The 13,137-nt window shown below is 43.7% G+C and overlaps 1 protein-coding gene across 1 annotated transcript in view; it reads right to left on the bottom strand.

Moving 5' to 3' along the window:
* Positions 1–13,137, bottom strand: part of FANCI (FA complementation group I) — a 163,147-nt gene that overhangs the window by 112,616 nt on the left and 37,394 nt on the right. Inside the window, exons 8-10 of the mRNA XM_069766216.1 lie at positions 12,816–12,939; positions 10,839–10,924; positions 1,415–1,538 (exon numbers count right to left, since the gene is read on the bottom strand). Coding sequence (XP_069622317.1) covers positions 1,415–1,538; positions 10,839–10,924; positions 12,816–12,939 — 334 coding nt within the window. The remainder of the gene's footprint in view (positions 1–1,414; positions 1,539–10,838; positions 10,925–12,815; positions 12,940–13,137) is intronic.

Below are 13,137 nucleotides of genomic sequence, written 5' to 3'. Positions count from 1 at the left end.
GGACCATGTTCCCCTAAATGTGCTAGGCCACATTCACCCCAGTAGAACATGTTTCACTTGAATGTCCAGCATATAAAGCTATATTTCTCCTACAGCTGCCCTGCAAACATCCTAACGCTGTGTGCACGTTGCAGATTTTTCACGTTTTTTTTCGCTATAAAAACGCGGAAAAAACACATACATTATGCATCCCATAATTTAGAATGCATTCCGCAATTTTTGTACACATGATGTGTTTTTTTCCGCGAAAAAAACGCATCGCGGTAAAAAACACAGCATGTTCATTAATTTTGCGGATTTTTTGCGGATTTCCCACTATATTATTGCATTGGGAACCTCCGGAAAAATCCGCAAAAAAAAACGCACCAAAAACACATGTGGATTTCTTGCAGAAAATGTTCAGTTTTGCTCAGGAAATTTCTGCAAGAAATCCTGAACGTGTGCACATAGCCTTAAAGTCATCCAAAATTAAAGTGGCTCAGCCATTTGATCTTTATTTGGGCTATAGTTAAAGGGAACCTGGCAGCTGTTTTGGCCGCTATAAGATACGGCCACCGCCTTTCAGGGCCGATACACAGCATTCTATAATGCTGTAGATAAGCCCCCAATCCGACCTGAAAGTGAAGAAAAATAAGTTTTATTATACTCACCCGGGGGGGCGGTCCGGTCCGATGGGTGTAGAAGTTTTGAGTCCGACGCCTCCCATCTTCTTTATCGCTCCCCGGCGTCGGTGCTCCTGCGCAGGCGTACTTATCTGCTGTGTTGGGGGCATAGCAAAGTACTGCAGTGCACAGGCACCGGGAAATGTTAGAAAGGTACAGCACCTGCGCACTACCGTACTTTACTCTGCCCTCAACAGAGCAGATAAGTACGCAGATAAGTACGCAGGTAAGTACGCTTGCGCAGGAGCACCGACGCCGGGGAGCGATGAAGCAAGCAGGAGGGCGGCGTTGCAAAAAGATGGGAGGAGCCAGACCCGGCCCTGCCAAACCCATCAGACCGGTCCCCCCTCCCTCCCACCCCCCATATAATAAAACTTATTTTTCTCATCTTCCAGTTCGGATGGGGGGCTTATATACAGCATTATAGAATGCTGTAGATAAGCCCTGAAAGGCAGTGGCCACATCTTATAGCGACCAAAAAAGGTTCCCTTTAAACATACGGAAGTATGAACACACGTACTTCTTCCCAACCAAGAGCAAGTAGACATTTTTTCGAAGCTTTCTATTGAAATATAGGAAAAATTTGAAGACGGAAGAAGTAATGGCAAAAAGCACAATCCAATGATCCTTGTAAGTGTCCTTTTCATGTGCAGCATGCTGCACCCCTACATTAAAAGGCAAACAATCAGCCACATGGCATCGGCGCTATATATCAGTAAGGGATAGACCAAATTATTGCATAAACTTTATACCTTCACCAGCTCTCGGCCTAGATCCTGGTCAAATTTAATAGCAAAGACAATGTGCAAGATAATGGTACCCTCAACTTGTCGAAGTTGTTCTTTCGGAAGAGCAGCATCTATCAGATCTAAAGAGCTAAAAGTACAAGAGGAAACCATTAATTCAGAACAGGTGGCCAATATATCAAAACCAATATTTTTCCTACTTACGTTAAGACGAGAAAAAAAAAATTTCACCTAAAAAAAAGTATGCCTGAATGAGATATTATACTCAGGAAAAAAGCTAATTTTAATCTTATTAACCCCTTAGTGACAGAGCCAATTTTGTCCTTAACGACCAGGCCAATTTTACAATTCTGACCACTGTCACTTTATGAGGTTATAACTCTAGAATGCTTCAACAGATCCTGGTGATTCTGAGAATGTTTTTTCATCACACATTGTACTTCATGTTAGCGGTAAAATTTCTTTGATATAACTTGCGTTTATTTATTGAAAAAAATGGAAATTTGGAAAAAAAAACTTTGTGCCTTTAACCCCTTCAAGACCCAGCCTATTTTGACCTTAAAGACCTTGCCGTTTTTTGCAATTCTGACCAGTGTCCCTTTATGAGGTAATAACTCAGGAACGCTTCAACGGATCCTAGCGGTTCTGAGATTGTTTTTTCGTGACATATTGGGCTTCATGTTAGTGGTAAATTTAGGTCAATAAATTCTGCATTTATTTGTGATAAACACGGAAATTTGGCGAAAATTTTGAAAATTTCGCAATTTTCACATTTTGAATTTTTATTCTGTTAAACCAGAGAGATATGTGACACAAAATAGTTAATAAATAACATTTCCCACATGTTTACTTTACATCAGCACAATTTTGGAAACAAAATTTTTTTTTGTTAGGAAGTTATAAGGGTTAAAATTCGACCAGCGATTTGTCATTTTTACAACGAAATTTACAAAACCATTTTTTTTAGGGACCACCTCACATTTGAAGTCAGTTTGAGGGGTCTATATGGCTGAAAATACCCAAAAGTGACACCATTCTAAAAACTGCACCCCTCAAGGTACTCAAAACCACATTCAAGAAGTTTATTAACCCTTCAGGTGCTTCACAGCAGCAGAAGCAACATGGAAGGAAAAAATGAACATTTAACTTTTTAGTCACAAAAATTATCTTTTAGCAACAATTTTTTTATTTTCCCAATGGTAAAAGGAGAAACTGAACCACGAAAGTTGTTGTCCAATTTGTCCTGAGTACGCTGATACCTCATATGTGGGGGTAAACCACTGTTTTGGCGCACGGCAGGGCTTGGAAGGGAAGGAGCGCCATTTGACTTTTTGAATCAAAAATTGGCTCCACTCTTTAGCGGACACCATGTCACGTTTGGAGAGCCCCCGTGTGCCTAAAAATTGGAGCTCCCCCACAAGTGACCCCATTTTGGAAACTAGACGCCCCAAGGAACTTATCTAGATGCATAGTGAGCACTTTGAACCCCCAGGTGCTTCACAAATTGATCCGTAAAAATGAAAAAGTACTTTTTTTTCACAAAAAAATTCTTTTAGCCTCAATTTTTTCATTTTCACATGGGCAACAGGATAAAATGGATCCTAAAATGTGTTGGGCAATTTCTCCTGAGTACACCAATACCTCACATGTGGAGGTAAACCACTGTTTGGGCACATGGTAAGGCTCGGAAGGGAAGGAGCGCCATTTGACTTTTTGAATGAAAAATTATTTCCATCGTTAGCGGACACCATGTCGCGTTTGGATAGCTCCTGTGTGCCTAAACATTGGCGCTCCCCCACAAGTGACCCCATTTTGGAAACTAGACCCCCCAAGGAACTAATTTAGATGCCTAGTGAGCACTTTAAACCCTCAGGTGCTTCACAAATTGATCTGTAAAAATGAAAAAGTACTTTTTTTTCACAAAAAAATTCTTTTCGCCTCAATTTTTTCATTTTCACATGGGCAGTAGGATAAAATGGATCATAAAATTTGTTGGGCAATTTCTCCCGAGTACGCCGATACCTCATATGTGGGGGTAAACCACTGTTTGGGCACTCGGCAGGGCTCGGAAGAGAAGGCGCGCCATTTGACTTTTTGAATGGAAAATTAGCTCCAATTGTTAGCGGACACCATGTCGCGTTTGGAGAGCCCCTGTGTGCCTAAACATTGGAGCTCCCGCACAAGTGACCCCATTTTGGAAACTAGACCCCCCAAGGAACTTATCTAGATGCATATTGAGCACTTTAAACCCCCAGGTGCTTCACAGAAGTTTATAACGCAGAGCCATGAAAATAAAAAATAATTTTTCTTTCCTCAAAAATGATTTTTTAGCCTGGAATTTCCTATTTTGCCAAGGATAATAGGAGAAATTGGACCCCAAATATTGTTGTCCAGTTTGTCCTGAGTACGCTGATACCCCATATGTGGGGGTAAACCACTGTTTGGGCGCACGGCAGGGCTCGGAAGGGATGGCACGCCATTTGGCTTTTTAAATGGAAAATTAGCTCCAATCATTAGCGGACACCATGTCACGTTTGGAGAGCCCCTGTGTGCCTAAACATTGGAGATCCCCCAGAAATGACACCATTTTAGAAACTAGACCCCCAAAGGAACTAATCTAGATGTGTGGTGAGGACTTTGAACCCCCAAGTGCTTCACAGAAGTTTATAACGCAGAGCCATGAAAAAAAAAAAAAAAATTATTTTCTCAAAAATGATCTTTTAGCCTGCAATTTTTTATTTTCCCAAGGGTAACAGGAGAAATTTGACCCCAAAAGTTGTTGTCCAGTTTCTCCTGAGTACGCTGATACCCCATATGTGGGGGTAAATCACTGTTTGGGCACATGCCGGGGCTCGGAAGTGAAGTAGTGACGTTTTGAAATGCAGACTTTGATGGAATGCTCTGTGGGCGTCACGTTGCGTTTGCAGAGCCCCTGATGTGGCTTAACAGTAGAAACCCCCCACAAGTGACCCCATTTTGGAAACTAGACCCCCAAAGGAACTTATCTAGATGTGTGGTGAGCACTTTGAACCCCCAAGTGCTTCATAGAAGTTTATAATGCAGAGCCGTGAAAATAATAAATACGTTTTCTTTCCTCAAAAATAATTATTTAGCCCAGAGTTTTTTATTTTTCCCAAGGGTAACAGGAGAAATTTGACCCCAATATTTGTTGTCCAGTTTCTCCTGAGTACGGTGATACCCCATATGTGGGGGTAAACTACTGTTTGGGCACATGCCGGGGCTTGGAATTGAAGTAGTGACGTTTTGAAATGCAGACTTTGATGGAATGCTCTGCGGGCGTCACGTTGCGTTTGCAGAGCCCCTGATGTGCCTAAACAGTAGAAACCCCCCACAAGTGACCCCATTTTGGAAACTAGACCCTGAAAGGAACTTATCTAGATGTGTGGTGAGCACTTTGAACCCCCAAGTGCTTCATAGAAGTTTATAATGCAGAGCCGTGAAAATAATAAATACGTTTTCTTTCCTCAAAAATAATTATTTAGCCCAGAATTTTTTATTTTCCCAAGGGTTACAGGAGAAATTGGACCCCAAAAGTTGTTGTCCAGTTTCTCCTGAGTACGCTGATACCCCATATGTGGGGGTAAACCACTGTTTGGGCACACGTCGGGGCTCAGAAGGGAAGTAGTGACTTTTGAAATGCAGACTTTGATGGAATGGTCTGCGGGTGTCACGTTGCGTTTGCAGAGCCCCTGGTGTGCCTAAACAGTAGAAACCCCCCACAAGTGACCCCATTTTAGAAACTAGACCCCCCAAGGAACTTATCTAGATATGTGGTGAGCACTTTGAACCCCCAAGTGCTTCACAGACGTTTACAACACAGATCCGTGAAAATAAAAAATCATTTTTCTTTCCTCAAAAATTATGTTTTAGCAAGCATTTTTTTAGATTCACAAGGGTAACAGGAGAAATTGGACCCCAGTAATTGTTGCGCAGTTTGTCCTGAGTATGCTGGTACCCCATATGTGGGGGTAAACCACTGTTTGGGCACACGTCAGGGCTCGGAAGTGAGGGAGCACCATTTGACTTTTTGAATACGAGATTGGCTGGAATCAATGGTGGCGCCATGTTGCGTTTGGAGACCCCTGATGTGCCTAAACAGTGGTAACCCCTCAATTCTACCTCCAACACTAACCCCAACACACCCCTAACCCTAATCCCAACTGTAGCCATAACCCTAATCACAACCCTAACCCCAACACACCCCTAACCACAACACTAATTCCAACCCTAACCCTAAGGCTATGTGCCCACGTTGCGGATTCGTGTGAGATATTTCCGCACCATTTTTGAAAAATCTGCGGGTAAAAGGCACTGTGTTTTACCTGCGGATTTTCCGCGGATTTCCAGTGTTTTTTGTGCGGATTTCACCTGCGGATTCCTATTGAGGAACAGGTGTAAAACGCTGCGGAATCCGCACAAAGAATTCACATGCTGCGGAAAATACAACGCAGCGTTCCCGCGCGGTATTTTCCGCATCACGGGCACAGCGGATTTGGTTTTTCATATGTTTACATGGTACTGTAAACCTGATGGAACACTGCTGCGAATCCGCAGCCAAATCCGCACCGTGTGCACATAGCCTAATTCTAAAGGTATGTGCACACGCTGCGGAAAACGCTGCGGATCCGCAGCAGTTTCCCATGAGTGTACAGTTCAATGTAAACCTATGGGAAACAAAAATCGCTGTACACATGCTGCGGAAAAACTGCACGGAAACGCAGCGGTTTACATTCCGCAGCATGTCACTTCTTTGTGCGGATTCCGCAGCGGTTTTACAACTGCTCCAATAGAAAATCGCAATTGTAAAACCGCAGTGAAATGCGCAGAAAAAAACGCGGTAAATCCACCATAAATCCGCAGCGGTTTAGCACTGCGGATTTATCAAATCCGCAGCGGAAAAATCCGCAGAGGACCAGAATACGTGTGCACATTCCTAACCCTAACCCTACCCCTAACCCTACCCCTAACCCTAGCCCTAACCCTAACCCTACCCCTAACCCTACCCCTACCCCTACCCCTACCCCTACCCCTAACCCTACCCCTAACCCTACCCCTAACCCTAACCCTACCCCTAACCCTAACCCTATTCTAACATTAGTGGAAAAAAAAAAATTTCTTTATTTTTTTATTGTCCCTACCTATGGGGGTGACAAAGGGGGGGGGTCATTTATTATTTTTTTTATTTTGATCACTGAGATAGATTATATCTCAGTGATCAAAATGCACTTTGGAACGAATCTGCCGGCCGGCAGATTCGGCGGGCGCACTGCACATGCGCCCGCCATTTTGGAAGATGGCGGCGCCCGGGAGAAGACGGACGGGACCACGGCTGGATCGGTAAGTATGATAGGGTGGGGGGGGACCACGGGGGGGGGGATCGGAGCACGGGGGGGGGGATCGGAGCACGGGGGGGGGAATCGGAGCGCGGGAGGGGTGGAACGGAGCGCGGGGGGCGTGGAACGGAGCACGGGGGGGCTGGAATGGAGCACGGGGGGGTGGAACGGAGCACGGGGGGGGGTGGATCGGAGTGCAGGGGGGGTGATTGGAGCACGGGGGGGTGATTGGAGCACGGGGGGAGCGGACACGAGCACGGGGGGGAGCGGAGCACAGGGCGGAGGGGAGCCGGAGCAGTGTACCGGCCAGATCGGGGGGGTGGGGGGGCGATCGGAGGGGTGGGGTGGGGGAACACTAGTATTTCCAGCCATGGCCGATGATATTTCAGCATCGGCCATGGCTGGATTGTAATATTTCACCCGTTATAATGGGTGAAATATTACAAATCGCTCTGATTGGCAGTTTCACTTTCAACAGCCAATCAGAGCGATCGTAGCCACGAGGGGGTGAAGCCACCCCCCCTGGGCTAAACTACCACTCCCCCTGTCCCTGCAGATCGGGTGAAATGGGAGTTAACCCTTTCACCCGATCTGCAGGGACGCGATCTTTCCATGACGCCGCATAGGCGTCATGGGTCGGATTGGCACCGACTTTCATGACGCCTACGTGGCGTCAAAGGTCGGGAAGGGGTTAAATCAGTCCTATCACACAAAATAGTTAATAAATAACATTTCCCACATGTCTACTTTACATCAGCACAATTTTGGAAACAATTTTTTTTTGTTAGGAAGTTGTAAGGGTTAAAATCTGACCAGCAATTTCTAATTTTTCCAACAAAATTTACAAAACCATTTTTTTAGGGACCACCTCATATTTGAAGTGAGTTTGAGGATCAATATCACAGAAAATAGTGACACCATTCTAAAAACTGCACCCCTCAATGTGCGCAAAACCACGTTCAAGAAGTTTATTAACTCTTCAGGTGCTTCAAAAGAACTAAAGCAACGTGGAAGGAAAAAATTAACATTTAACTTTTTTCACCAAAAAAATTTACTTTAGACCCAAACTTTTTTATTTTCACAGGGGGATCAGGAGAAAATGGACCACAAAATGTGTTGTGCAATTTCTCCACAGAACCCCAATACCCCGTATGTTGGGAAAAGCCACTGTTTGCAAGCATAACCCCAACACAATCCTAACCCCAACTTTAACTGCAAAGAATGGAAAAAATACATTTTTTAAATTTTATTATTTTTACTTATCCAAGGGGGTGATAAAGGGGGGTTTGATTTACTATTTTTAATCACTGTGATAGAACCTATCACGGTGATCAAAATTAACCAATAAGAAAAATCTCCCATTGTCACATTTGGAGACCCCCTGATGTACCTAAACAGTGCAAACTCCCCAATTCTAACTCCCACCCTAACACAGCCCTACCCCTGACCCTAATCACAACCCTAACCTCAACTCCAACACCCCAACCATAACCCCAACACCCTAACCCCAATACAACCATATCCCCAATACAAACCTATCCCCAACAACGCAACCGTAACCCCAATGGCACAACCGTAACCCCAATGGCACAACCGTAACCCCAACCTCAACCCGAGCCCCAACCCTAGCTAACTGCAAAGAATGGGAAAAAAATAAGTTTTTTAGTTTTTACCTAACTAAGGGGGTGATAAGGGGGGTTTGCTTTACTATTTTTTTTTATTTTGTTCACTGTGACGGGTCTATCACAGTGATCAAAAAGAACCAATAGGAAAAATCTATTGTTGTCGGGTGCCGGCCGACAGATCTTGGCAGGCGCACTGTGCTTGCACCCACCATTTTCTTCCAGGAAGAAGACGCAGAGGGGCAGAGCCGGAGGGTCTAGAAATACTGGAGGTACTGGGGGGGGTTTGGAGGTTCGGGGGACCCCATTTCTCTGTCCTCTGGTATGCTAGGTCATATCATATTAGAGAGAAATGAATCAGTATTGTGACTTCTTTTTTTTGCAGTTGCTGTTATTTGGTGAATAACGGTGATCAAAAGACTGAGGACAGTAAAAACCGACCCAAATCATGTTCTCTGGGGTCTCAGCTATCCCCGGTAGCCGAGACCCTGGAGATTTTCCGATGCTGGCGGGCGCTATAACCTTATTTCTCAGCGCCGTTAAAAAGCGGTGCTGAGGAATAAGTACCCTTAACAGCCACAGTTAAAAGGCGTATCGGCAGTTGTTAATGTTGATACGTTGTTTATAAAGAGCCTTTAGAGGTTTACTACAATGTGCTTTATATTTATGACAGAGCCCAAAACGTTGGATGCTTAATTATGGTTAGCAAAAGAAGATGAGACTAGCACATACACAATGTTTAATGGAAAAGACACATTGATCCATTAAAAAAAAAAAAAAATCTTTCTCCATTGCCACATTGGGGGGACACAGACCGTGGTGTATGCTGCTGCCACTAGGAGGCTGACACTAAGTAAATACAAAAAAGGGTTAGCTCCTCCCCTGCAGTATACACCGCCCACTGGCTCCGGATAGAACCAGTTCATGCTTAGTGTCCCTAGGAGGCACACAGGGTCTGCTATTCAGACCATACTTTTTAATTTATTTATTTTTTATTTTTATAAACCTTTTTGCGCAAGAGGAAGACTGGGGCCGATCTCCCCCAAACATCAACAGGCGAGCACGGCGAGTGTCATGCCATGTGTCTATGAATGCCGTCATGTAAATATACCCTGAACTACATGCCAATGTACAGTGTTACTATCTTGCCTCATTTAGGCCTCCAAATAAAAAAGTGGCGAGCATTAGTGAAAAAAAATAAAAACAGACCCGTCCTCATGATCAAGTGGGTCCAAGTAGTCAGACCTCAGGGATCATGTATTTATCGATTATCTTGTGGATAGATGACATATACAAGGGGAACCGCATATTCCCTGAAACACAGACCGCTTTTTGGTCCTTCTGAGACTCCGTACAACTGTGATGTCACATTCCATCTCCAGCACTGTCGGCCATCTTTTTCTGCCGGGTGTCCAGGGACGCTACCGGCCGGAGCACTCCTGGCTCTACATGTGCAAGTCCCCATCCCGCTCAAATACTCATCGATCTACAACCACCCTTGGTTCAACCTGCAAGGCGGACGCCTCTAGCTGCAGCACGGACGTCCTTCACTGTTATTCCAACAGAATTTGAATTCATCTGCACCTTTGTTACACATTGTCTGCTGATCATCACCTGCAACCAAAACCCACAAGGTCGGCATATAGGATTTTTCATACTAATCAGTCACTTGCATAGCGCGACGGACCAATAGTTGTATCTTTTTCTTCCTGGTTTGTTTGGGTTTATCACACAGAATCCAAGGTTTGTCTGCAGCTTATTGCTTTCCTACTCCTCTTTCCTAACTTCCACAGTGAAGGCGCTGGTGTTTTTCTTACTGTTTCCAAATATTAATACATTTTCTGATTATACATTTCTTTTAATATCAACACAAGTCGATTAAGGGGGTTGTCCCACAAACAAAGTACATTTTAATAAATAGATTTTAGGATAAAAATAATTTCCACAACTGGATATGTAAAAAAAAATCCTCCAGTGCTGAGATAATCTTATAAATGTGTCCCTGCTGTGTACTGTGTAATGGCCGTGTCTCACCGTGCAGGGACATGGTCTGATCATACCACAGCTCCTGGACAGGGGAGGAGGCAAAAAAGTTTACAAACATTAGAGCACAGGATCACAGCTGATTCTTTCTGTGAGGTAAAACAAGTTTTCAAACAGGTAGGGACATGTTTTTTCCTTACAGAAACCAGCACCTGCGATCCAATGCTGCGTTGTCTGTATCCTTTCTTTTGCTTCCTCCCCTGCCCAGGAGCTGTGGTATGATCAGACCATGTTCCCGTACGGTCAGCCATTACACAGTACACAGCAGGGACACATTTATAAGATTATCTCAGCACAGGAACATTTTATTTAAACACATCCAATTGTGGAAATTATTACTATTCCCAGATCTACTGATTAAAATGAACTTTGTTTAAGGGAAAACTCATTTAAGTGTTTAGTTTGGCTTACTCAGCGTTCTTCTCCTCCATCATCACCTGCTGGTCAAAATCATTGAATACTTTGATAACTCCTTCCAGAATATTCTTCTTACTGCCCTGAAATAACACAAGTAATATCTGATAAATTCACTCTAAACAAAGGATCGTTCTTTAAGTTAAAAAAAAAAAAACATTTTTTTTAACTAAAAACCCCTTTTTTTGTATTAAAGTTTTCCAAAAGTAAAAACCATACAAACAAGGTGTCACACACCTCCTGTCCCAAACCACAACACAGTCCATTAAGTACAATAGTAAGTGTCACGGTACGGAATAGTGTAAGTTTACATTGAAGCATAAAAATCCTTGTTGCTGACAGTTGAAGGGGTTTTAGCAAACAAAAGTTAGTCTTGGTAAAGTACATAAACGATATACAATTTTCCAATAAACTGCTAGGCTATGTGCACACACGTAGGAAATGTGGTGCAGAATTTTCTGCACTAAATCTGCATCTCCAGGCAGAATCCGCAAGTGCGTTTTTGATGCATTTTTTATGTGGTTTTAGTGCGTTTTTTGTGCGGAATTGATGCGGATTTTGTGCAGATTTTACCACTGCAGATTTCTATTAATGGAGGACTGCAGAAACGCACAAAATTAGTGACATGCACGTCTTTGAAATCAGCAGCGTTTATGCGCAGATTTTTCTGAACCATGTGCAGAGCTTTTTTTTTCACATTGATTTACATTGTACTGTAAATCACAGTGCAGTTCTGCAGCGTTTCTGCTGCAGAAAAAAACGCTGCAGAACTGCACTAAATCTGTACTTAATCTGCATCGTGTGCACATACCCTTAGATCAATTCCTCACCGTTTTCAAGATCTCAAGTTCACACTGGAAAAAAATGGTGAAGGCTTGTCACAACACAGAACTCTAATAACTGTAGTGGAATTGTACGTCCACACGGGATGAAGAATATTGTTGTGGATTTTGCTCCAAATCCTGCTGCAGCTCCACGGCAATAGCTGCATGTTCTACATTAGATTTTGTCATGGGACCTACAGCAGGTGCAATGCAAAGGGTGAAATCTGCTTAGAAAATCACCACACAGTTCATGAATGTCACACTACCTGTCCCTCACTTGTATCCATCACATGACACAACCAGCAATTCATGCCTTAGGGTATGTGCACACATACGGTAGGTTGTATCTCTGCGGATTTTTCCGCACCTGTTTTTGTAAATCCGCAGGTAAACCGCACTGCGAATTACCTGCGGATTTACTGCGGAATTACCCCAGATTTTATGAGGATTCCACCTGCGGTTTTACGCCAGCAGATTCATATTATGGAGCAGGTGTAAACCGCAGCGGAATCCACACAAAGAATTGACATGCTGCGGAATAAACAATGCAGCGTTTCCGTGCTTTTTTTCCCGCATCTGCACTGCGGATTTTGTTTTCCATAGGTTTACATGGTACTGTAAACTCACGGAAAACAGCTGCAAATCCGCAGCGTCAAAACCGCGGCGGATCCGCAGCAAAATCCGCAGCGTGTGCACATAGCCTTAGAAGTCACCAGTAAAGGTTCCAAGAGATATATAGGACTGACAATTCATGACCATACCGCACAATCATGTCAAAACTCAGGAGAGTGGAGCCAAGAACAATGCTAAGGAAGACATGAGTGTATAAATCTGCACTCTCTTTACTGATAGCAGGCCAATAATGGGAACCTGACAGCTGATACAATATTCCCAATCCATGGGCAGCATGTATCCGGCGCTGACTGCATGATCTTAGCCAGGGACATAGAGAAAACCATACTTTAAAAGCTGGTCTGACCTATGTCACTCCAGGGCACAATGAGGGGAGAAGCCTCCAGAGACCCGCCTGTCTGACTAGTCTCCAGGGTGGCTAGATACAGATTATACAAGCAGTGCCTGATACATACATGAATCTGTGCGTCCCAGCTACATATTTCACCATAACGGCTTACACGCAGCCAGAACTTACCTTGGTAGAAAGCAGCAGTAACTGGTACACCAGCGGAGGCATTTCTTGGAGGTCTACCTTAGACAACAGTCTTAAGACTTTCTCCACAACAAACTGAAGTTCTTCTGTACTTAGGAAAACATCTCTGAAACAGCACATATTCGTAAAGTCACTGATAATATGTAATCTGATGTATTCTGTTATGCATGCACAGTGTTACTGATAACGTTTTCTAGAATATATTAAGATGTACAATAAAATTTATATTGTGGGACCGTGTGAGCCAGAAAATCTATGTAAATACTTTTATGCCCCAAAAAAGACAAAAGTATCGCCCCCCTCA

The sequence above is a fragment of the Ranitomeya imitator genome, chromosome 4 (genome assembly GCF_032444005.1).
Source record: "Ranitomeya imitator isolate aRanImi1 chromosome 4, aRanImi1.pri, whole genome shotgun sequence".
Lineage (NCBI taxonomy): Eukaryota > Metazoa > Chordata > Amphibia > Anura > Dendrobatidae > Ranitomeya > Ranitomeya imitator.
This window is presented reverse-complemented; position numbering and strand designations above follow the sequence as displayed.